This window comes from Thalassophryne amazonica, chromosome 5 (genome assembly GCF_902500255.1).
Source record: "Thalassophryne amazonica chromosome 5, fThaAma1.1, whole genome shotgun sequence".
Classification (NCBI taxonomy): domain Eukaryota; kingdom Metazoa; phylum Chordata; class Actinopteri; order Batrachoidiformes; family Batrachoididae; genus Thalassophryne; species Thalassophryne amazonica.
The window spans coordinates 95,747,606-95,773,847 of NC_047107.1; the positions used below are offsets into that span (position 1 = coordinate 95,747,606).

Here is a 26,242-nt window from a genome sequence, read left to right on the forward strand (position 1 = left end):
GCAACCTGGATCCCTACAATATTTCCCTTGACAAGTTCACCAGTTTTATTGATTTTGAGTGGAAGCCAAATGTGCGGTTTCCAAACAGTTTCAACTACTTTATCAACACTCCATCACCCTACACAGGAAAAGCCCTGAAGACATATAAAAGTTTGGATACCTACAGCTTCTTCGTGGCTGGATGGGTGCAGAATGTGGTCATCAGTTTGGTTACTGATGACATCTCAGTAATAAAAGCTTGAGTAAGTACAGCATATCTCACCTAAACCATCATCATATAAACAGGATATTCACACTCACCAGACAAAAATAAACATCCCAGTGTTTTAGTATGGTTTTCCATCTAATTATGTATATAACGGATTTTGTATAACGGATTTTCAGTCACATCGGACAAAACTTCCTGTCCGACCAAGATAAATTTCCATTAAAAAGCCCTTGCATGTACCGGACAAAGCAGTCTGGATGTGCCTAGTAACAGAGGTAAGAAATTAAACTCTGACACTCACCGATTCAAGGAAAGTGGGTACCGTATTTTTGCAACAAAAAGCCCAGCCGCTTATTTTTTTCTAACTGTGCTCAGACAGAGGACCTGCAGACTGACGTGCACCTCAAATGTCCCCAATTCATGGAGGAAATTGTACACCTTACCTTTGGTTTGGAGGTTGGTGATTGCAGAAAAAAAGAGCTCGTCATGGGGATAAACTAATTCAGAAAAAGCATAATCTAGAAAAACTGTATAAAGACACAACAAAGAACTTTAAAACTGCCACTTTTCATACCACTCTTTATCAGCAGGAAAGCATTAAAAATGAGCCCTTCTTTTGATGGCTTGTGCAGTCTTATGCACAGCAATGAAACACCATCTTGGTATAATTTGTGTAGACAGATGTAAATAAAGCGAAAGAGCACACCTGCTAAACATAAGGTTCAATCATTTGCTGTTCATGCAATGCAGAAGTTGCTGTCTAGTATGGTTGCGTGAGAACATATCACATGATCCATGTCGTCACCTGTACATTATCTATAGGTGGGAAAAGCGGGATGTACGTGGATTGTAGTCTCACCATGTTCTTGACAAATCTTTAGCCGCAGAATGACTTTTTTTCTGGAAAGTGGCTGCTGTCTGCTTTCTTGAATCAACAGCTACACAATGAGTAAAGAGTGCTGCTTGCTCTTTAGAAACGTGGGAATGGGAGACGGATTCACAGAGGAGGACTCGCATGCACTAAACATGCAAACATGGAAATCTTATGCACTGAATGTGAAAATGCAGCGACACCACAATTGTAAGCACGGGACAGAAAAGTGCAGAGCACAGATGGAGTGTTGCATTCTGTGCACAGGATGCCATGATGTCACAAAACATTTACACAGAATTATTTACCTAGAAAATGCCTTGTGCAAAATGTGTAGTAAAATGTGTAAAATCTTAAGGCACATTTAACAAACTTTATGGCCCCTTGACACATAACACAAAGTGGTGCGAAAGAGGCATAAATCGACCCCCCCCAAAAAAAACAATTTGGCAAACAGTGAAAAATTCCAGCCGCTGTCAGGGGACACACACGGTTGGACAGGTGTGTACCATCCCGCGGCGACAGTTTTGTGTACCATCCCGCGGTGACAGTTTAGCAATCACATGTTGATTGGGCAAAATAATGAGAGAGCACAGAACATGATAAGAACAATGAATGTACTGTTTACCTGTAAGACAATAATGTTACTGGTAATGATGTGTAAGTGATGCCTGATGACCTGACAGTCTTTGTTGGAAATTATGAAACAAATGGATTTTGTTTTGTCTGTTAAAATATTGAATTCCTGTTATAAAGAGCAGACAATACAAGAATGAATGTCCCTCTGTTCCCTCATGTTCATGAACCATGGCCTTGGAGGCAAACAAGGAATTAATGAACTGGCATAATTGAATGTTCATATCATGAACATATCAGCCGGCACCATGTGCCCAGCTGTCCAGCGCGCAGCACGCCAAAGGACACCGCGACATGTGGGCTATAACTCACATGGTGCACATGACATTTGTATTGCCAGCTGAGCATTCATATGATCAGACGGATATATTCACATGGAGCAGCCTGGCTGATGGCATCTGCAGTGTGCAGTGAGGCGCTGCTGAAGGTGTTGCAGAGGTGATATGTGTTTTTATTTTTTACCATCTCAGGAGAGTATGCAAATACATGTACATCACAGTGGCGTGTTGAGAGGTGATGTTCTACATGGCGCGATATGTGTTCTCCACCTCAACATGCCACAGCAATACTCATATGTGGGCATGCCCTCATGACATGCTGATCATTGTTTTATTATTAATATTTGTTGTTCTTTGTTTTAATTTAACACGTTGTGTTCACTCTGTCAGTGTCAGCTGAGAGAGTGAGTCTGAGCTGGACATGCCTCCGTGTCTGGAGTGCGAAGCAAAGCCATCACACATGAATGAGCTCACGGCATTCTCCTTATTGTATGTATTTTTATTTTACCACTGTTTCTTTTAATTGAACACCTCGCTGTCACTCGCACTCTCATCTGTCAACATGCGTATTATCATCTGACAGCTTCAGTGACATGATCTAAGTGACACGCCCCCTTGGGCCCATGGCTGGCTGTCACTCAAAGCACCACATGACAGGCAGATGTTGCGATCGTGTGTCACGTGGCTGTGTGCTTGATTTCCATGGACCACCACATCATATGGAGTTTATATGGGATCTATGCCAGTCACATGGGATGATGTTTTGTGAGCATTTTTTTATTTTCAACTCTGTGCACTGCTGCCTGGTGATCCCACCTCCAGAGGGACATGCCAAATATGTCATGACGGGTGGTCCACAACTCTGACATGCCGGTCAGCTGTGTGTATGAGCCTGTCACATGCATCGACTCGTGTGGGCACACAGCATGCTGCACGCACCTGCACGTCTGGTACTACAGCTGTAATGATCATAATATCCCATATACATTGTGTAATGAGCGGGGATGGAAATGTATGTGTTACATGATGTCCGTAATAGACATGACAGACCGTCCAGATGTGCACACTGTGCTGGACAGCAATTGTACTGCACTCTGGCCGCCACTTGAGCATTTCCACCTCAGCTGCACTTTGACAATGTTGGACTGTGGTTTGGGGGAGAAACACATGACACACCGACATACCATTTGTGTTGCTGGGGGGGACCGCACACTCGCACGCCATTTCATTTGTGTCACTGGAGGGGGGTAGACACTCGTACACCATTTGTGTTGCTCGGGGGAGGGAACGGCACACTCGTGGGGCACTTAGAAAATGCGGGGCAGATCAAAAGTGGGCTTGTTGTGGTTTGGTCTGTGTTGGGGTTCTGGTCTCCTCTTTGTTAATCTCTTACCAACTCTGATCTGTCTTCTTCGATCTCTTTAGGTTATCTTTATATTTCCCAGCCTCTTATTTTACATCACATATTTTCTGATCTAACATTCTTTGCATTTCCCAGCTTTTCTCTGTCATGTTCTCTGTCTCTGTCTGTTTTTGTCATTTCCTTCTCAGTCATTTCCTGCTGTATCACTCCTTGTCAATTTCACCCTTTTTCTTGTCTTGTATTCTTTGCATTGGTCCTTTATTACCTCTCAGTGTTTAGCACTCTCTGCTTCAGTCTAGTGACTCTTTATGTCCTCATAGTTCTTAGTCTGTCTTTACTTTATCTCCATCTAGTGCTCATTTTTGTCCCTACACATAATTAGGCATTATCATTTACACCTTGGTTGGTCTGCACCTGTATCTGATGAGACATGCTACTTAAAGTGACTGGCTTTTCTTCAGTGCAGGTCCATTGTCTCTGTTTGACTGTCTGTGTATGCATGAAAGGTTTGTCCTTTGCAGCCTGAGTGCTTCCTGTCCCCTGGAATCATGTTTGGAGCGTGAGTAAAACATTGGCTTTGCGCTTTGGAGCTTAATTCACTCTTTTTACCAAGAAAGACTTTTGTTGGAATCCTGTTTTGAATCACAATAAAGACTTTTTGTTGGAATCCTGTTTTGATTGAGAAGACTATCTGTTTGAACATTATTTTGTATACCTGACATACAACTGTTTGAATTTGGTGGGTCATTTTGGAAACACACCAAGCAGCAAAGACATTCATTGGCTCTGCTTACTGTTTGGTACTCACTCTTTTATGTAAAGACTGTCTAGAGCACTCCCCTGGAGCTTGTACCGGCAGTGTAGTGGCATTCCTCTGTGGCCCTCACCAGGATTTAGAAGAGGACTCCCGACTCCAAGTTTTGTTACCACATTACATTCTTGACTGGTTTCTTTATCATTAATAAAACTGTGCTTTAACGCCACTCTCATCGCCTCGGCTGTCCTGCATCTAGGGGTTCCCCTCGTCCCTTGGTTCACCTCCTCCCGACCATAACAGGGCTGCCTGTTCTCTACTTTCGTGCTGGCAGCATGAATGGCCCCACCTTTTCTAAGTGCCCCACGAGTGGTGTTAGATGTTCGTGGGTGGCACCTGGACTCTGGCCGAATGAGACTGTGTCAAATGGCCAGTCGCCGTCATTCAGCCGCTGTTGTGAAGTCTGCCTCGATTGCGCCGTTCGACCAGGGTTCAACGTGGCCAATAATTTTGTGCAGCACCTCGGCCGTGGCATGAATTATCCAACCTGCATATGACAGCTGTGTGAATGCTGCGAGCACGATCAGATGGCAGCACGATCTCATCTTGCCTACCATTCGAATGGGGTTCCGATGCGACCTACACGCGCATGTAGAATGCATGTGCTGTGGCCAAATGGTTGCGGCAACTGCTGTACAAGGCATTTGAGGCGGCTCAGAAATTTCGCAAGTGCCATTCGAATCCTCCTTTATGTGCCATTTGGCCTCAATTGTGTTATGTGTGAAGGGGCCCTTAGGGATGATAACATAAATATTCTCCAAGATGAATTAAACAAATGCTACCACTTTTGATAAATGGCCGCAAATGCCCAGACTGAAAACAACTCCATCTACTCCGTCAACGTTATAGTCCGTCTGCTACCTAATAACTCTTTCAAGCATTCAGCACTCATAGAAAGTCCAGTCTGTTTTTGGTTTGAACATATAAACTAAGTGGAAATGTTTCCATTATAACACTCCAGTATACTGTTAGTCATCAGTGATGTCAAACAAAAGCTTTTGTTTTCTGTCATCACAGTTGGAAAATAATCTATGTAGAGCTAATCATCTTAGAGTGTCTTGAAAACGGTGCTAATCCCCTCAGTATGTGCAATTTAAAAAATAAAACCAAATATAGATATCAAATATATGTACTTTTCCAAACAAACACCAGAAAAATTATGTAACACTGAAAGCTAGATGATTAATTACAGCACAGAAAAGGAATTATGGAGTGGTGATGTGAGAACAGAAGCCCTGTTCAGTGAGGGCAGACAGCACAAGGTCAGTTCATTTGAAAACCCACAGATGAAAGATAACATCAAACAAAAACATAGCCAAGAATAAAGACTTCCTCAGGCAGCAAAACCTTTTCAGACTGCGCAAGTTCAAATTTTAATATTCCACATGAAAAGAAAACTCAAAAATATTTATTTTCCAACTGTAATATGTATCCTGCTTTTGAGGGGATTTTTGCAAGTTGGCGTCTGTGCACATGGCAAGGTATAATTTATTATTACCTCCCGATGAGTTAGTACACATGAGGGGAAAAAACTAACAAAGATATACAGCCAAAACGGAATGTCCAGCTTTTGTCAGATATTATGTTACACCTGAAGTGCACATCATTGATCATTTACCATGTTGCTGTTAGGGTACAATTAAAGAGGTAATATGTACAATTTGATATATTTACCTTTTAGCTGGGGTTTCATGAAAAACATCCCCAGAGTCTCATAATTCTATGTAAGAGCATGCAGAAGCGCCATGGACTAGGTGGACTTTAGAATCTATTAAGGTGTATTTGATTAAAAACACATGAGCAGCTGTGACTGTAGAATTTGTACCTGTACAAAAATGTCACACGTGCCCGTCAAATACAGATACAAATTCTTTATTGTCACTATAACAAGTACAACAAAAAAGGTGCAACAAGCCTTTTCAGTGCAAATATAAACCTGAGTAAACCACACGCAGACTTGAAAGGTCTGGAGAAGAAAAGAAAAATAAACATAAAATTTAACCGAATGAAAAAGGTATGTCCAGAGAACGTACGTAGTAGCAAAAAAGAAACTGCATCAACATTAAAAATATAGTATGCTAACAATTTTGCTTTAGTTGCTGCAATTAATGGTGCAAACACATTTGCACATCCTACCATCAAAAATAAAAGTGAAGTTGTTTATAAAATTTGCACATCTGAAAATCCGTATGTGGATTCAAGCAGTGAGTTGAACACCTGTACAACAGTTTCTCATAACGCTTCAGATCTGCTGCTATGAGTCTCAAATTAAAACCTCTCTGTGCTCTCACTTTTTGCACCAAATATAGGGAATGAAAAACGAATTATTATTATCATCATCACCTTTCTTTAAACTATAGTGAGAACTGGTATGTTTTGACATTTTAAGAAAGCTTTTAGAGATGATGACAAAATAAAATTGCATGCTAACAATTTTGCTGTAAAATAATAAAGTGAAATATCTATTTCAGTCAAATCTGGATTCGGAATGTGGTCTGTGAAGAGTGAGACATATATATGAGCATGGGTGACACAGACCACTATAATACTGTTAATCTCAATTGAAGATGGGTATAAGATTGGTCGGTTTGATAAGGAGGAGGGCTACCAATAGGTAGACTTAGGTTTGATTACCAGTGTGAGGGGCTCAGCACTCTCCAAGACTGAGCACCCCTCTACACTAGTCTGCACATGTGCGAACCCGGTGTTACAGTCTGATCTGTCCCCCTGCCTTCACTGCGCATGCATCATGTTGAAGCGTTAGCAGCGATTAACAGATATCGCGTCGTTTCTGCTTAAAGCTGACTTTAGAATGATTTAAGAGGTTTTACTTTGTCATCTGACGGTTAATAATAACATTATTCCCTTTGATCGGTTTGGGTATCGAGTCAGACTCAGAGAGTCAGTCTCAGACGTGCTGGTATCTCGCTCTGATCACTCCCCGGTTTTGTATTATGAATTATTGATGAATTTATGTGGAAATGATTGTTCTACAAAAGCTTCAGATATCTGTTGCTGAGATAAACGTTGACTGGAGTGCAGTTTTAAGCAGAAATCAGGTGATAATCGTCGAATCGCTGCTGCTCCTATGCTCCGAAATGACCCATGCACAGTGAAGGAAGGGAAGTGCTCAGAATGGGGACTGAGCCCCTCACACCGGTTTTGCCACCTGTATGTGTTCTTGGAGAAGACATTTCATCTGCATTGTCCAGGTCCACTCAGCTGTAAATGGATACTGACCTTAGCTGGGGAAGCAACTAGTTTTAGACTGGCATCCAGACCAGGTAGAGTCGTAGACTCAACTAATTCATGCTATGGAATCCAGAGATAAGAGCCAGTGGCCCTCAGGGCCTATGTAGGACTTCTTCCATGCTTTCATGTGTGTATGCTTTGGGTTTGAGTCAAAAAATGCCAGTTTACTGGGTTTTATGGTTTCTTTATGTAGTTAGGGTAGCATTTGATGTTCTAACTTGCACTAATCACCCAATGTCATATTGCTCATGTAACATTCTCAGGGATTTATTACAGTCTCGTCCACTTAGTCACGGAACACCATCAACTAACACAAAAACAAGGATTACACAGTCATCAGTTTAATCAGCTAACATTGACCTTGGACTTGTGCGTCATTTATCATAATGATAAAGCGAAAAATCTCAGGATGACCTTTGATCCCACATGGTCCTTTGACCTGCACATTGGAAAAATGACAAAGAACGTTTTCTTTCACCTCCACAATACTGCAAAGATTCAACCTATTCTGTCTATGTCAGATGGAGGAACACTGATTCATGTTTTTCTCTTCTAGATTATGAGGAGCAACTGAGAGGTTTTGAGCTTGAACGAGAAATATTAGATTGTGGTTCTCCGTCTTTTGGATTGTGACAAACCAACATTTCTCAACACTGCACCCAGTGAGTCAAAACTTCACACATGCTTGAGAAATGTTGGTTTCCAAAAAATAGAGAACTATGCCTTACTTTTTCTGGGTCAAGCTCAAAACGTCTCAATCACCCTCATGGGTTACTGTAATGTCCTATTTTCTGGCTCGCCGCAATCCCATACAAAAAGTCTTCAAACGGTACAAAATGCTACTGCTAGAGTTCTGACTAGCTAGACCACTGGCTTCCTGTTTAAATGAGGTCAGATATTAAAATTTTAATAACCTACAAAGTCCTTCATGGATGAGCATGCGCCTCCCTATCTAACTAATCTAATTTAAATTTGTGTATTGGCCAGTGCTCTGCACACTTAAAATGCAGGATTACTGTGTGTTCAAAAGGTGAAAAAGAAGTCAGCTGATCGCAGAGCTTTTTCTTGTCGTTGGCCTGTTCTGTGGAACAATTTGCTTGCTGAGAAAAAAAAAAACAGGGAGATTCCGGAGAGTTATTCAAATCCAGATGGTGATGGTGATCACATTAGCATCCTGTTTATTACTTTGTTGCCAAGAAATTTTGTTGTGCGAGTTGTTCGTTCTGGCTGACTGATTTCTGCTCTGTTTGTTCGAGGTGCTGTCAAAGAAACTTTATTATCATTACAGAAGGCTGCAACAGAGAACAGGTGAACTACAGGTTTTCCACCACCAATATGGTCTACCTGCATGTACAGTGGAACTTAATCAAGACTGGACTTTACTGGACTACAGTCGGGGCTTGGAATTGGTTGAGGCCCGCATTGTGGAGTTTCGGGGATGTTCAGATTTGTAGGTTGTAGATAATGGGCACTCTTCCTGGGTCCAGGACTTTTGCTGCCTCTCTATTGGATGGGTTTGTCACTCCAACAAATGGAACTGACCAGTGCCTGGATACTTCACCCATCATCTGTATTTGGCATGTAGGTAATTTTTCCGTTGTTCATTGATTTTTGTCATTGGTAGTATGGCCAAAGCAGATGGCCACCCCTCCAAGTCTGGCCTGCTTGAGATTTCTTCCTACAATGAAAAACACCCAAGGGAGTGTTTTCCTTATGGTATTGCCTATGTGCTTGCTCTGGGGGGTTTGTAAGGTTAGACCTTACCATTGTGAAGCCCCTTGGGGAGACTTATGTTATGAATTGGCCTTATATCAATAAAATGAACTGGAGAAAAGGATGGTAAAATATCTGTGCTATGGTAGACAACACTGTGCACAAACAATTTTATTTTGTTTTTCGCACTCTGTATTAAGGTATATTTTTAACCGTGTTTGCATCTATAAACTGGAATTTAAAAAACAAATAAAAACATCTTTGTCTTTCTACTCACCTTGTGCCTGTGCAAGCCTTGGAGAGCAGGTGCAACAGATTATCGTCCAAAGAATCAGAATTCTCCTGAAGGGAAAACCAGAGATTACAAAGTATAGGCAATCAAGTATCTTAATCCAACCTTGTAGCTAAATGTAAATTCTGAATATGAAATGAATTATTTTTTACAAAGTAATATTTGATTTGATTAGTCATCTGCTGTTTCTGTTCCTCGCCAAATAATTTGTGTGTGTGTGTGTGAGAGAGAGAGAGAAAGACAAATGACAACACAATAACAAACACAAGCTCCACAGTACAAGTTAGACAAGTCACCAGAGAATCAAAAGGAATAGCCAATAAACAAATGACCATTCACCCCCACAGACAACTCATCTTTGGAAGACACTGGAGTACACACAGGAAACTGAGTAGACATTGGGCTAGGAATTGGTAGTTTTTTCAGCTTCTGGCAAAACCTACATAAGTATCACTGGTATAGGATGTTCACATAGCTTTGTTACTTCATGAAACTGTCACGTTTTCAATGTGCTGTGATCTAGCTGTCCCAGAATTATGGTTTGTCCATTACTTTTTCATTCTATTGAGAATAAGAAATCTCTCTGGGATGGCTACATTATAGCAGGACCATTGAAAGTGGGAACAGACATGACATGGAATTGCCCATACCCATTTACAACTGGGTAGACTGTAAAAAATGCAAATAAAGTGAGTTGTTCAGGGACGCAGACAAGATGCCTGAACCACACACCTGGAGCTGAACTTCAATACATACTGTACTAGAGTCCATTGTACCAGTATTAAATGATAAATATCCACCAGTTGGAAATACTGCTCCATTTCAAGAACCTTGATTACAGGCTGCTGTTGGACATCAATAATGACAACCAACCTGTTGCTTACGAGGTCTGTTAGAAAAGTATCGGACCTTTTTATTTTTTGCAAAAACCTGATGGATTTGAATCATGTGCTTGCATGAGCAAACCTTGAACCTTCGTGCGCATGCGTGAACTTTTTCACGCCTGTCGATTGCATCATTTTCTGGTAAGCAGCCTTTGTGTGAGGACATGTGCAGCACGTTCGGCGGATTTTCATTTCAAGGAAAAAGACGGAACGACTAGAGCAGCGCCGCATCAAATTTTGCCAGAAACTGGGCGACAGCCAGGTGGAAACCATTCGGATGATTCAGACGACTTTCTGTGACTTTTCAGTCGTGTGACTATCCGAGAAATTGTGGAAGAGGTGGGCATGTCACAGCATGTCCTGTGAGACTTCAACACGAAGGTGCTTTTGCTCCGCCGTCAGAAGCAGCATGAATTTCACAGCCAATCTTTTCATGGCCAAATCTTCTGTCTTCTACAGTGGAAATCTTCTACAGTGGAATGTACCGAAAAAGTGCTGATGTCCACCTCTGATCTGGTCATTTCAGACGTCTGCGGACATCTTTAAACCGGTGTTGCTGTTGTTCTTACTTTGTTTACACGGTCATTTACTTCATCATGAATAATAATATCACAGGTATGACACAGAACCATTTTTGTTCTGTATGTGAACATTCTGGCTTTGTGAAACATACCTGAAATAAAATTAAATACTTTAGTTAGTTTTTCCAGCAGCACAGTAACTTAGTGGTTAGCACTGTTACCTCACAGCAAGAAGGTCATGGAATCAATTCCTGCCTGTGGCCTTTCTGTGTGGAGTTTGCATGTTCTCCCCACGTTTGCATGGCTTCCTTCCAGGTGCTCCAGCTTCCTCCCACATCCAAAGACATTGCAGGTTAGGTGGATTGGAAACTTGGTGTGCGTGCGGGTGTGAATGTGTTTGTCTATATGTGGCCCTGTGGCAGACTGGTAACCTGTGCAGGGTGTACCCCGACTCACGCCCTACGACTGCTGGGATAGGCTCCAACCCCCCGTGACCCTTAATTGGAGCAAGCGGTTGAAGATGAGTGAGTTAGTTTTTCCAGATCATAAAGAGAAAACACATGGAATCACTCAGAGCTGTAGAAAAAATATGGAACCACATTATAATTTTCATTTCTAAAACTGGCACAAGTGCAAAAAGACAGACTGATCTGCAGTTAAAGGTGACTACTGACGCACAATTTGTTGGATTTGGCAAAAAACAATGATTTAGGGCTTGATTTACTAACGCTTTTTGTGTGTAAAAATATGCACAAACACCACAGCTCCCACAAAAAAGTGCATGCTGATTTACTAATGATGTGCACTGAGGATTGTGTCTTTCAAATGTGCAAAATAGTGTGTATTGTCCATTTAACATGTTTACCATCATGAATTTGAAATTTGGGGTGTCCTTCCAAGCACACAAAACAGTGGGTGTTGAACATGCAAATACAGAAAGTTTGCACACACAAGATGATTTACCATATTTTCCAGAGTACAAGTCACAAGGGAGTATACGTCACACCTTTTGTCTCAATTATCAGCTTTTTAATTTTGGATTTTTGTGCACTGTTGCAGTCTACTTTTTTATTGGCATTTATTATTTTATTATTAGAGTTTATTTTGTTTAGTGCTTTGATTCCTGCTATATAAAGAGTCATTCTAATTGTTATTCATAACAAACGTGTGATTTTTTTTTTTTTTTTTTTGGGTATATACGTGTAAGTCGCACCACCTCCCAGACTAGTAAAAACAAAACCAAAAGGTTAAAAGCAATTTCAGGAGCCGAGATACTGTCTGTAATGTTGCACATTTGAAACCTTGGTGTTAACTTTCCCAGTGCTGCATGATCTATGCAGACACACACATAGTAAATCTCATTCAGTCATTCACCATGAGCTGCTTGGGTATGCATTTCTTTATTTTCCTTCAATGAGCTTCTTATATTGTTTGTTGTTGATTATGCCATAATTTTTCTCTCTACTTTATGTGGAAAGAAATTGCAATTAATTTGTTTGAGGTACATATCGCATAGCCAATTAATTCACTTATCTCTAAGTTAAAAACTTGTTATATTTGTAATTTGTTTGTTTAGTATTAAGTAACAAAGCTGAATGGACATGTCATTCAAAGTGCATATTAAACAAATATGTAGGACTGCTTTTTTGCATTTACGCAATATCTCTAAAATTAGAAAGGACTTGTCTCAGAGTGATGCTGAAAAAATAATTCATGCATTTATTTCCTCTAGGCTGGACTATTGTAATTCATTATTATCAGGTTGTCCTAAAAGTTCCCTGAAAAGCCTTCAGTTAATTCAAAATGCTGCAGCTAGAGTACTAACGGGACTAGAAGGAGAGAGAATATCTCACCCATATTGGCCTCTCTTCATTGGCTTCCTGTTAATTCTAGAATAGAATTTAAAATTCTTCTTCTTACTTATAAGGTTTTGAATAATCAGGTCCCATCTTATCTTAGGGACCTCATAGTACCATATCACCCCAATAGAGTGCTTCGCTCTCAGACTGCAGGCTTACTTGTAGTTCCTAGGGTTTGTAAGAGTAGAATGGGAGGCAGAGCCTTCAGCTTTCAGGCTCCTCTCCTGTGGAACCAGCTCCCAATTCAGATCAGGGAGACAGACACCCTCTCTACTTTTAAGATTAGGCTTAAAACTTTTCTTTTTGCTAAAGCTTATAGTTAGGGCTGGATCAGGTGACCCTGAACCATCCCTTAGTTATGCTGCTATAGACTTAGACTGCTGGGGGGTTCCCATGATGCACTGAGTGTTTCTTTCTCTTTTTGCTCTGTATGCACCACTCTGCATTTAATCATTAGTGATTGATCTCTGCTCCCCTCCACAGCATGTCTTTTTCCTGGTTCTCTCCCTCAGCCCCAACCAGTCCCAGCAGAAGACTGCCCCTCCCTGAGTCTGGTTCTGCTGGAGGTTTCTTCCTGTTAAAAGGGAGTTTTTCCTTCCCACTGTCGCCAAGTGCTTGCTCACAGGGGGTCGTTTTGACCGTTGGGGTTTTTACGTAATTATTGTATGGCCTTGCCTTACAATATAAAGCGCCTTGGGGCAACTGTTTGTTGTGATTTGGCGCTATATAAATAAAATTGATTGATTGATTGATTGACAGGTGAGAATATTCAATATTTTGGCCAAAGGTTGCAAAGTCCAGGATAGGGATATCCCAGTAATGTTTTTTTAGCATCTGATCCAAGTCCCAGACAATACACTTGCACAGAACATACTATAAGTACATTAAAGTCAATGAAAGCTGTAGACTGCACAACTGAACACCTCTGCACAACCTGGTCTCATGGCAAGTCGTGATTCAGCAGCATGAAATACATATTAATCTATTGGTTTGTGATATTGTGACGAAAAGCGCCTCATTTTCGTCACGGCAGCACAAATTCATTCTAAATTCTAATTCTAACTCTAATTCATGGCTGCACAAAATTAAAAGTGAAGTAGGGGGGGTCGGTGGTTATTGTTAGGGTTGGGGGCAGGAGTAGGGTTAGTAATAGTGAGTTTTAAACAAACCCAGTCACAGAAATTTGACTTATTTCGTGACGGGAGCACAAAAAAAAAAAAACCAACAAAACGTGAGACTGGGCTGCCTCTGCAAAATTACTTCTACAGTGTCATTGTTTGTTCAAGACATAATGTCTGAACATAAATCGTGGGCCACTTTTGCTACCGACTCTCACAGTTTAGTGATGTTCTTGGGGTCGGTGGTTATTGTTAGGGTTGGGGGCAGGAGTAGGGTTAGTAATAGTGAGTTTTAAACAAACCCAGTCACCGAAATTTGACTCATTTCGTGACGGGAGCACAAAAAAAAAAAAAAACAACAAAACGTGAGACTGGGCTACCTCTGCAAAATTACTTCTACAGTGTCATTGTTTGTTCAAGACATAGTGTCTGAACATAAATCGTGGGCCACTTTTGCTACCGACTCTCACAGTTTAGTGATGTTCTTGACACAAACTTCTTGCAATATTTAAACATGTAACAATATAATTTTGAGTTTGTGTGATTACTAGAGGTGTTCCAAGATTACACAACACCCCAAAACTGAATTATTAGTTCACATCATACAAATATAGGACTCGGAACATGTAATCTGTACAGTCCGTGATGCATGTACAGTCTGTGACATATTTTGTATGGTACCCCTCTTTTTGTATTTATCCCATTTCTTTTGCTTCATATTGCTTGTTGAATTATTAAAATAATCTTGGTGTATATATATATATATATAATGCAGACACTACTAAATAAATATTAACACTAGAAGGAATGATGCAGACAACTGTAGATAAATATTAACACTAGATGTGGTGGTGGGATTAACCAACACCTATTTGCAGATAGCCATGGAAGGAAATACTAAAAAGAAATCATCAGTTGAATGCACTTGTTTGGACCGTGAGAGGATGAAACAAAACAACAGGGCATATGACGAAGCTAAGAAGGACAAATCAAGGAAACAAAGAGAAAGAGAGAAATTAAACATGATCCAAAGAAGAATAGAGAGCTGAAAGAAGAAAACTGAATAGTAACTTTGGGAAAAGTAACCCAGATCTAAATATATATATTTTAACATATTCCTTGTTGAATGATTCTAAAAATAGCATATCCAACTGTACAGTCCATGATACAGTAAACTTAGTGATATTCAATGTCATGTAAAATGACAATGAAAGTAGTTTATCCAACAAAATATTGCTCAAACATCCTCTACATCATGACCAACTTGCATGAAAAAAAAATTGGAACAATACACTCAGTTTGAAACTTTCCCGAGTATAACACAGTTTGACCCCGTAATGTTTGTTTTAACAAAATAACAGTGTAAACTGGATTTTTGTGTGTGTGTGTGTGTATGGCTCTTATCACTTCCACTTTGTGCAACACTGTAATAGTATTCTCTTCAAAGAAAGGGGGATGCAATGATTCTGGTGTTTTAACTCAGACTCCTGTCCATTTGATGGCGATAATGCTCTAACAGGTTGGCAACCACCAATAAACTCAAAAGAAGAGAAGACAAGAGAAGATGATTGAATAAACCAACAAAAACAAACCCAGAAACAACAAAAAATAATTAAGTATCATTTAAAAATAGACCATCTGCATATAAGAAGCAAAGCAAAGTCTAGCTAGTCCGCCACACTGCTGATGAGTTAACAAGCACTGAAAAGAGTACTGCCATCAGCTATGTTAACACGTCACTTCAGAAGCTGACCACAGATGGACTGGCATGAGACTCGTGTTTAATAAAACCAGTTACGACATTTTAACCATGTGGTGTATTTCACTGTGCATGATCCAGCACGTAGATGCCTCAGTATAAGCCGTTTCACGGATACCAACATTTTGGATTTAGCGCGGTACACACTGGGATTGTTTGGGGACAAACAAAGCATCCCATGTGCCAGAACATGTTGTAGAAGTTGTGATCCTCGGGTGTGATCTAGTAATTACGTCATAAAACCCCGCTGAATCTAATCATCGTACTCATTTGTCATGCCACTGTGTGCCTGAGCCTTAAGCCCCGTTTACACACAGACAGTAAGAGCTCCCGGAAGCGTCCTGGAAGAGTTTTTTGCCGTCTTAAGGATCACACGCCGTTGTTAACGCCGGCACTAGGGGGCGTGGTTTAGTTCCGGCTTTACCGGGAATCGCTCCCGGAATTATTCAACATGTCAAATAATTCCGGGAGCGCTCCCGGAGATCTCCCGTGACGACGAACAACGGCGTGTGATACTTTTTAATCGCCGTTTCATCCTGCTGCTTCCTGTAGTGCCGCAGTTCTCGTCGCGCCGGGATGACCAATCAGGGACTGAATATGTAGTGACGTGGAGATGTCTGGAGTTTGACTGAAGATGTGAACATGTCCTGTATCTGTACCTGTGAGCAGGCAGTGATGCCGGTAACACGTTACTTAGTAACGCGTTACTCTAATCTGACCACTTTTTTTAGTAACGAGTAATCTAACGCGTTAATCTTTCCAAATCAGTAATCAGATTAAAGTTACTTCTCCATGTCACTGTGCGTTACTATTATTTTTCATTGTGGGTCGATAGCAGCATTAAACTTGGTCTGTGGGCAGGAGGTCGGGGTTCGACTGAACTGCCCACTTTAAGCGAGCTGTGAGCTTTTCATCCACGGTTTTTTGCAGCTGCTCGACTCGTCGTCTCCTCTTAAGGCACGGTGATCAGCACACCTGCACTGAGCTTTACAAAGACATTTTTATACTTTTTTTCCTCCTTTATTTAGAGCTGAGCTGAGCCGCTCTGTATCATCTCGTTAAAAACAGCTGATCCTCCGCAACGCGTCAACAACTAACACTATTTTCCACTCAAATGCACCTAAACTCTCTTTCTGAGGACCACATGATGTGAAAACACAATAAAACTTTCTTACCTGTAAATCTGGTCACGTTTTCTGCAAAAATAAATGATATCCATTCTTTGTGCTCAAACGCCAAAGTAGGGGCGAATCCAGATGGAATGGGGGCGTGGGGCAAGGATGTGCCCCCCTCACAACACCCCTAGATTAAAGGTCTAGTTTTGAAGCCTTTTTTTTACTACTAATACTAACTACTAATACTACTTAAAATAATATTAATTTCGACAAGTAAAATATTTAGAGAGAATTTAAATGTTAGAAAAATGCTAGAATGAATTTAATAGTTACATTTATAAACAATGTAGGTTCGAAATTGCAAGTTTTACTGTTACAGTGCTGTCAACAGTTAAATATGAGGTCAAGAAAGAGGTCTTTATTTTACTTTTTATAAAACAAGTATTTATTTTCATTGAAGTCAAGAAAGGGTGACTATAAAGTAAGTTTTGGCAAAACAGGTATCATTGTCATGTTGAGGTGGCAGAGGGTTGTTGTCGGCATAATATAATAATATAATAAAACAAATGCTGACTGGTTTCTAAACACAATTATGACAGAGTTTTGGAGCGAGCAGCAGCTGCTGCCTTTTCTTTTTTTCTACATGCGCGCACGAGCGAATTGTCTATACAGAATATTTTATTAATGAACTACACAGATGTATAATAAAACAAATGGTGACTGGTTTCTAAACACAATTATGACATAGTTTTTGGGGGGAAGAGCCAGCTGCAGCAAGCAGCGGAGTTCATTTTTTTTTTTTTTTTTTTTTTTTTTTACATGTGCACGCGTGAACGGGACAGTTGATCCTCAAACTGGGTCCTGCAGAGGTGGAAGGAGCGCTGAAAGCGGCCGTCACCCAGACACAGCTCCTGGAGCAAATAATGATACTCTCTGTATTGGGAGCTTTCCACAGCAACTCGCTCCGTGTGATCAAGGTCTGTCATAACTTGACTGACAACCGGAGCCGGCGAGCTCCGCCCCTTTCCACCGCGAAAACAGCCGGTACTACTGCGAACTTCGGTCTACGTACTACTCGCCGACAAAACCGTCTGTGTGCAAACCAGCCCTTAGAGTGAAATAGGTGGTACTGATTATTATTTTATTTATTTAGATTTTTTTTTTTTCCTCTTTTTACACGAGGGACCATAACTTCAGCTTGCCGGCCGGCGAGCCAGTAACAGCAGCAGCATTTTAAGGAACAATGCTTATAATCAGTCCACAACAACACGGAGGATTATTATTATTAATTTTTTTATTTTTTTTTATTTTTTATATTTAAAATTTGACAAACAAATTGACAGTGTGGTGAAAGCCAGCTTTTTTTCAGCTTCGTCTTCTGGCCAAAGTCAAACCTTTCCTTTCACGGACGGACCTAGAAAAGGCTATGCATGCATTCATCAGCTCCAGGATAGACTATTGTAATGCACTGTATGCACTGTATGTGGGTGTCAACCAGAGCTGTCTCCAACGTCTGCAGATGGTTCAAAATGCTGCAGCCCACCTTCTGACAAACACTCACAAACACAGTCACATTACTCCTGTGCTGTTTAGTCTTCACTGGCTCCCAGTCCGCTTCAGAATTGATTTTAAACTTTTAATGTTTGTTTTTAAAGCTATACACGGACTTGCACCTTCCTACCTGTGTGAGCTGTTAGCTGCACACACACCACCAAGAACTTTGCGGTCCTCCAGTCAACACCAGCTGGAGGTCCCCAGCGACCAAGAGCAAACAGTGGGGAGACCGATCATTTGCGGTGGCTGGGCCTAGACTTTGGAACTCATTGCCCATTGAGTTGCGCTCGATAAGTACTCTTTCTCTGTTCAAAGCTAAACTAAAAACCTATTTGTTCAGAGTTGCTTTTAGTACATAGTTTTATTGTGGTTGTTCATTTGTTGTTGAGTTTATACACTGATGTGAAGCACTTTGGTTCAGTAGTCACTGTTGTAAAGGGCTATACAAATAAAGTTTGACTGACTGATTTATTTTTATTTTTTATTATGATTTTTCCATTTTGCACAGTAACATCAGCAGCAACAACATGGAGTATATTAATTATTATTTTTTATTATTTTTATTTATTTTTTCTTTACACGACGGACCGTAACTTCAGCTTGCTGAATCGATAACATCGGGAGCATTTAGCAGAACGATGCTTAAAATCAGTCAAGTCCCACAACAACATGGAGGATAATTATTATTATTATTACCATTATTTTATTTTTATTGTTTTCCTTTAAATAAGGGACTGTAACTTCACTTTACGAACCGGTGAACCAGAAGATATTAACGGTTCAGTCGATGCCATTGAATCTTCGTGCGCTGCCCCACGGAAAAGGCATTTTAAAGAGGAACAAATAAAAATCGTACAATTTGAAATGGCAGATAATTCTCTTTTCTTGCCCGCAACAACAGATAAGAGTCCTGGTAGCGACTTTAATCAGCAGAAAAGTGAGTCACGATTCACATCTTTAAATGGCTTTGATTAGGTTGATGAATAAATTGTGGACCCGCTGCTTAGGAATCAGAACCAGCAGATCCACAATCAAGATAGAGAAATTATCATTTTCCTGCTTCACAACCTCAAAAACAATTTAACAGCCCAACCTAAGGGCCCTGTCCCACTGGCGTTTAGGAGGATTTGCAGATGGAATGCGCACAAAAGTGGCCCACATCCACCAAACAACCGCAATAACCGTGTAACATTCCTGTATGAGTCGGCCGCCTTCCGAACACGTCCGTGATCATCCGCAGAGGCACGCATGTCCACAGCAGGATTTTTGAGCGGCTCAAAATTCCTGCTGCGGATGAGATCCGCATCACTGCCTGAACACATACTGAAGACATACGCAGGACATACACAACCAACGCGCCGCATATCCCCTGTCATCTGCTGCTATCCACAACTGACGGGTTGGCGCAGCTTGGCAGCGGACCAGGACAGCGTGCAAAACAGATATGACGCGTGCCCAGCACGGCCACATCACGGTCGCCAATGGTATGTCGCGCATGCAGATACAGTGGGCACGGATGAAGCGAGTGCATCACGGCCGCTGTGCCCCTCATGGGGGACTCTCCGCGGTCGCCTTCGCTTCTGTTCCCTGTTATATCCGCTTTTCTTCCTCACGTATTCGCTGATCCACCCCGGGACATTTGTCATTTCAGCCCACCTTTGTTGTGGACGCTCAGCTTTTGTCTCCTCATGTCATGCCCAAATCCTCCTAAACGCCAGTGGGACAGGGCCCTAAGCTTGGTGCTGGCATATTTATGGTATACATTATATGACTGAAATCATAAACAGCAGAACAGTTTAATGTGCAGAAATAGTTACTACAATGACTGTTATGTGGTCTATCAGATCATACATGTCAATGATTAGATTGGGCAGGGTTTCATGACCTGGTTACTAGATCACATCCAGACCTAAAACACGGAGTAGGCGGGCAATGCATTACTTGTTCCAAAACAATCCCAGTATGCACCACGGCAAATCCAAAAGGGAGGTATCCATGAAACAGTCTATTGAGAACCTTAGTGGCTGGAGAATCTCAAGGGGATGTCCATGTGTTTCAACTGCAACACCCATTTAGGAAAGAACATAACTGATGAATCCCATATTGTGTAAAATGTACATGTTTAAGCACAAATTTGTGCCGAATGATTGAATACAATTTTGCTTAGAAAAACTGGGACAAAACTAAAATGGATTACATGATCCTGGATTGGCAAACAACAGATTTCATAATCTGGAACCTTTTGAACAACTGGCCCAGGTACCATATATAATCATTCCAGATGCCCAAACCACCACAAATGTTTCCTGTCTGCACAGAGCAGCAGAGGACACCTGTTTAGACCAAAATGTATCTGCAATCGCATTCTTTCAGTAACTACACCAAGTTCACACCAGAATGATGGCTGAAACTGAGTTGAATAATCCAGTTTACAACAGTTAAAATATTCTATCCTTGATTGCAAACCAGTTTATCTGACATCAAACAGAAACAGAAGCTGCAACTACAAAAAAGCACATAAAAAACGACAACTCATCCAACCCATTAGCAACCAAACTATTAATCTTTTGTCAGCTGACTAACAGTCGGCACGAGCATGCAGTTTGTAATTCAGCCTGAGTTGAAATGAAACAGCTTTTTTGTTTTGTTTTGTTCGTTCTCCAATGTTAGACCAGCTGGCCAACCAGCTGAGTGAGATGCACAGCAGGGAGGAGAGAAAAGGAAAAGCAGAAGGAGGTGAGGACTGTCTCCTCCTCTCATACATTTTCCTCAAATCAGTCCCAGATCACTGGCAGCCCGTTCTGATACAAACTGCAAGACACAGTTTCAAGTGCAGTACAGCAGGCTGCTCCCACACTGTGTGAAAAACACAGAAAACATTTTCAAGAGTTCCCTGTAAGTGATTATGGCTACACCACCTGATCTGTATCTTTAACCTATTTTTGAACTTTAAAAATGCTATTCCTCATTATTACTACTGACAATGTTAAATGAAATTGTCATGGAGCTGTCTGCGCTGACGTTATTAGGCCAAATAATTAGAACCCAAAAACCTCACCGTCTTTGAGCTGAGAGCTGGATTTGAAAATGTAGTTGATACACTATCGCCAAACATGCAGAAGACCCTCCACAATAAATGTCCTTCATGAAGATCTCCCTTAAATTACTTTAGGATTTTCTACATTACATTCACCACATGCATGATCAGTTTCAAATGAAGGCAAGTTTACAGATTACTAGGGATGGATATTCATAAGATTTTATCGGTATCGATACCATTATCGATTCCCCTTATCGATCCGATTCCTTATCGATACCTCTTGTGAATTTTCTGTGTACTAAAGTAGGCTTTACAGGTTTTCTATGTCAACATTTTATTGAGTCTTAAAGTAAAGAAATATGAAATTGGTCACTGGATCCTTCATCTCTCGACATAAATAGAAATAAACAAAATCTGTAGTTTTTGTCAAAAGCATTTCCTTTCAGACATTAACGGCATGATTGTCTCCCCATACGTCTGAGCTGAGCTCGGCTGGCTGCTGGAGTCTGCAGGTCTGCAGCCATACAGTTTTGGGCTGCTGCACGTCAGCCAGGTCGTCTGATTTTGGGAGGAAAAAAAAAATTTTGATCGATTGCAGTTTATTATTTGTATTGCAACGTCTGGAAAGAGGTGTCATTTGATTTATATGGCGATTCGCTTTGAAGTTATAAATTCCCAGCGGAGCGGTGCAGCGTTTGGAGCAACGGAATGGAGGACGATTCTCATTTCTTTCTTGCAACAAGACAGGAGTCCCAGTTTGTCACTTTAATCTGCACAAAAGAAACTCACGATTGACATATTTTAATGGCTTTTAGAGGGTTTAAAAAGCGTAGTTGCTGCTTCTGAAGAGAAGCGAAACAATGAAACAACGAAGCAGCAGATCAAAGCACTGCTTCATTGATTCAAAGCAAAGCCGCACTGCAGAAATGGTTGATTACAGACCCACTGCAGGGTCTGCAATAAATGTGGAGAAATGATCATTTTCCTGACAAACACCCTCAAAACAACGGCCACTCTGAAAGACCGATAAGGGAATCCTTAAACAAAAAGGCTATTGATGTTGGTGGATCGAATAATTTCTTAACAATACCCAAAAAGAACCGGTTCCCGATACCCAACCCTAGGCATAAATGTTACATTTTGGTCTTATAATGTTCATTTGCCATTGTCGTCATTGTAGTTTCTCAGTGTTATTTTGACTGCAGCAACTCTGCACAAGGGATTATGGGATATCTCAATGGGGCAAATTGTGTACTTTAAAATGGTATACTTTCGTGAAACTGAAATAAACAAAAAAAAAAAACCATGCCATTTTTGACACCCCCTGTACAGTTACTATAACTTGTGTGTTGGTTTTTACAATGGATGTGATCAGTGATCCACTTATATTGAGACATTTTGGGCATAAAAATATGTTTGAGATTCACAAATACAGTGGTCCCTCGCTATAACGCGGTTCACCTTTCGCGGCATTGCAGTTTCGCAGATTTTTTTTTTGTGCAATTTTGCATGCTTTTTTTTTTTAACAACGCATTGTGTTCTGCGTCCTTATCAGGCGGGCCGGTGGTGGCACCGGTCGGCATCACCCCGATTGCTCTCACTGCCTCCGATGCAATTTCTGCGGGCTCGGTAAACGCAGCAGCGGGCCACTCACACCGCCCTCCTGTCTGCTGGGCGGAGCTGCGCCAAATCTGGCAACAGGTCCAGAGACTACGCTCGCTGTTTTGATCCGGATGTTGACCACAGCTGCAGAGCTCCGTGGCCACCAAGAGAGGACTTGGATTCTTTGCGGGTCCCGCATCCGTCCGGAGGCAGTGAGCGAAGGGAGAGCACCTGCATTGTGTTCTGCGTGGGTCTGTTAATAATCTTCTCGCACAGAAGAAAAAAGAGAGTGTTTACACAGGAGAGAAAAGTGAGAAAATGTTAATGCCCGTTTGAGAAAAGTGTATAACGTGTGTAGTGAGGGGTTTTACAGCCTTAAAACATCTATAATAATTGTAAAAAATAGTGCTGAGTACTTCGCGGATTTCGCGGGTTATTTTTAGAACGTAACTCCCGCGATAAACGAGGGACCACTGTATACTGGTCTATTTACACTCACATCCAGTAGATGGCAGTGTTCTCTGCATTTTTGCAGGGGGGAGGGGGGAGGAAGTGAGTTATAGAGGAGGATTTTCTTAAAAAGAAGACCTGAAAGTTCAGCTACCATTTATCTGACATCTAGATTTGATGTTTTGCTGAAAGAAAATTTCTCCAGTCACAGCCACAGAAGCCTATAACTTGTTGTCTGGATGTCTTGGTGGCTTTCCTCACTCTTCTCCTTCTTGCACACTCAGTTTTTGAGAACTGTCTACTCCACACAGATTTACCATAGAGTGCCATACTGTTTGTATTTCTTCATGAGTGTTGTAAACAAAGTCCTAGACATATTCAGAGACTTGGGAAATGTTCATGTGTCCATCTCCTGACTTGTCTGAAGAAAACTGGCAACAAAACTGATTATTTACAGGTATTATACCAAAGCGTTCCATTACTTATGCAACCCATCATCTTGGCTTTTATATTTTTAATTAATTTATATCAAGTTGTAGAGATTTGCTTTCAGTTTGAATTAAGGAAGATAATTTTAGAAATTTTTATTTTTTGCATTTGAAATGACATAAACAAATTAAAATGTGTGAAAAATCAAGTGTTCCAATACTTTTGGAGACCTCTGTAGCTGAACTATTTCCAGCTTGTATGCACAGCTGAAGGCAATGTAACCAAACTTTAGTGTCTCAGTTCTGGCACAGATGTTCAGTGCAATATGTGATTTTTTTTTTCCCCCAACTTCCAGATGTAGGTCTGAATCATATTGGAATTATGATTCTGCACAAAACTTCCAGAAGTGTGCAAAATGACTTCATGAGTGTTGAAGTGGCCGCATACAATTTCCGAAATCGGATCATTGCGAAAGTTCAAATGGTGTTAAAAATCCCTTATTTTATCCAAATTCCAATACTGAGCACAACACTTTATACAAGTGAAGCTAAACATCAAGCCTTGGCATAAGCATTTGAGTCAGGAGGTAGGAGTGATTGTAGTAGTACCTCATATCTCACAAACATCTCTCTGTGTTTTGTCATTACCCATAATGCAGCAAATCGCTATGCAACTGTGCATGTGTGCAAAACTGCTGGAGGTCCAGTTTGGCACAGTCTTCTTAACTTCGAGATATTAAGCAAGACCTTTTGGCTGCTTCCTTGTTTTCACTTGGGCTAGCCACAGCAGATCTGCATGTTGATTCGGCACAAATTTTACACCGGATGCCCTTCATGATGCAACTCCACCTTACATGGAGACGTAAGGGTGTTATTTCCTTGAGTATTCAAGCATGACCGCACTGAACAAAGTTCTGAACAGCTGCAGCCTTCAAATAGCCATATTCTTGAAAGATCTAAAATATTTGTATTAAAAATGTGAAGCCATACAGAGAGGAACACAAACTGGAATTTGTCCAATGATTTTGTGCCCTACTGCATTATGGGTACTGAAAAATGTGTCCAGCAGCACATCACAATCAGTGGGGTATCCAAAAGCTCAGCAGACAATAGTTGAACAGTACCTGGATAATGAAATACTTCCACTGTGAGCAAACTGTCCAGACTAAGCTATCAAATATGGGAGCTGGAGCCTGGTAACCCAAGAAGAACTTCCATGGAAAATTCAAAGATAGTGAACATACATGAAAATGTTTGTAGCATCTGAGGGGCAGTGGCATTGTACAAATATACATTTATGAAGCATCAGCAACATTTAAAAAAGTCTGTCCCAGCAAAATATAAATTTTCATATAGCAGCGCAGTGAGAAGGTCCCAGGCTTGCATCAGACCTGGTCCTTTCTCCGTGGAGTTTGCATGTTCTCCCTGTGTTTGCATGATGGAGGCAACCCAGAGTGCTGCGAATATGTAGTCAGAAAAACCTCACTCCCCAACACCAAATGATGCTCTGGCGACAGACGTTAGGCCCCACAGACAGCCAGGAGAAGGCAAAAAAGTGCTTCATAAAAAGGCATCTATGCTAGATCAAGTCCTTCTACAGTAAGGTTTCACATCAGGGATGATGCCCAACAAAAAAATTATTATTTTTGGCCATTTTTGGGCATGTACTCTAAAATATCTTGCTAAATATTTTGGGCATGTTTTCACGTTTTTCAGTACTACTATGACTACCAGTATTAGTGGTACTTGTTACTTACAGCTTTGTTGCCAGTAAGACTCTATGCCTGCAGACGTCTCTAACACACTTACTATATATATATATATATATATATATATATATATATATATATATATATATATATATATATATATATATATATATATATATATATATATATATATATATAGTCAAAGTCCCCCTTCTTGAACATGACAAACTTTTAAAAACAAACTATTTGGACTTAAATATGAGGAGACTCACCCCCGGACTCCAGTCGTTTCGAGTTTGGAGTTCGGGGCATTATCCGGCTCCATAGCGGTTACTTCATTCTCTCTTGAGAGTTTTTACTACAGTCCAGACGGAGCAGAGTCCTGTCAAGGTTTTCCATCCCATGTGTTCCTGGTTAGGATATAAGTAACGAAGCGAAACAGTGCTGTAAAATCAGGTAAAAATAACATTTTCTATCAATGTCTTCGTCTTCATTCGGTCTCTCCTTTGATCACACCTCCACGTGAGCGCGCTCCTTTTTTTTTTTTTCCTCTTTCTTCACGCGCGTTTCGGAAAGTTGAAAGAACATCAGGTGAAGTCCAGACCGTTAATCACAAAATGTGCCGACTTCCCCAAAAGAAAGTTGGTTGCGGAGCGAAGGAAGCCTTGAGGACCGGGAGGAGGGGACACGGACCTCCCCCTGCGCCCTCAGCTGACACCGACAGAAACACACGAGGAGCCGCGGGTTCGGCTTAAGGTGTGTCCTCCACAAAACAG

General features: G+C 41.0%; 1 protein-coding gene across 1 annotated transcript in view; it reads right to left on the minus strand.

Annotated features, from left to right (window-relative positions):
* Positions 1-26,003, minus strand: part of col27a1b (collagen, type XXVII, alpha 1b) — a 232,719-nt gene extending 206,716 nt beyond the window's left edge. Inside the window, exons 1-2 of the mRNA XM_034170907.1 lie at positions 25,739-26,003; positions 9,413-9,477 (exon numbers count right to left, since the gene is read on the minus strand). Coding sequence (XP_034026798.1) covers positions 9,413-9,477; positions 25,739-25,791 — 118 coding nt within the window. The 5' untranslated portion in view covers positions 25,792-26,003. The remainder of the gene's footprint in view (positions 1-9,412; positions 9,478-25,738) is intronic.
* Positions 26,004-26,242: the final 239 nt, after the last annotated feature.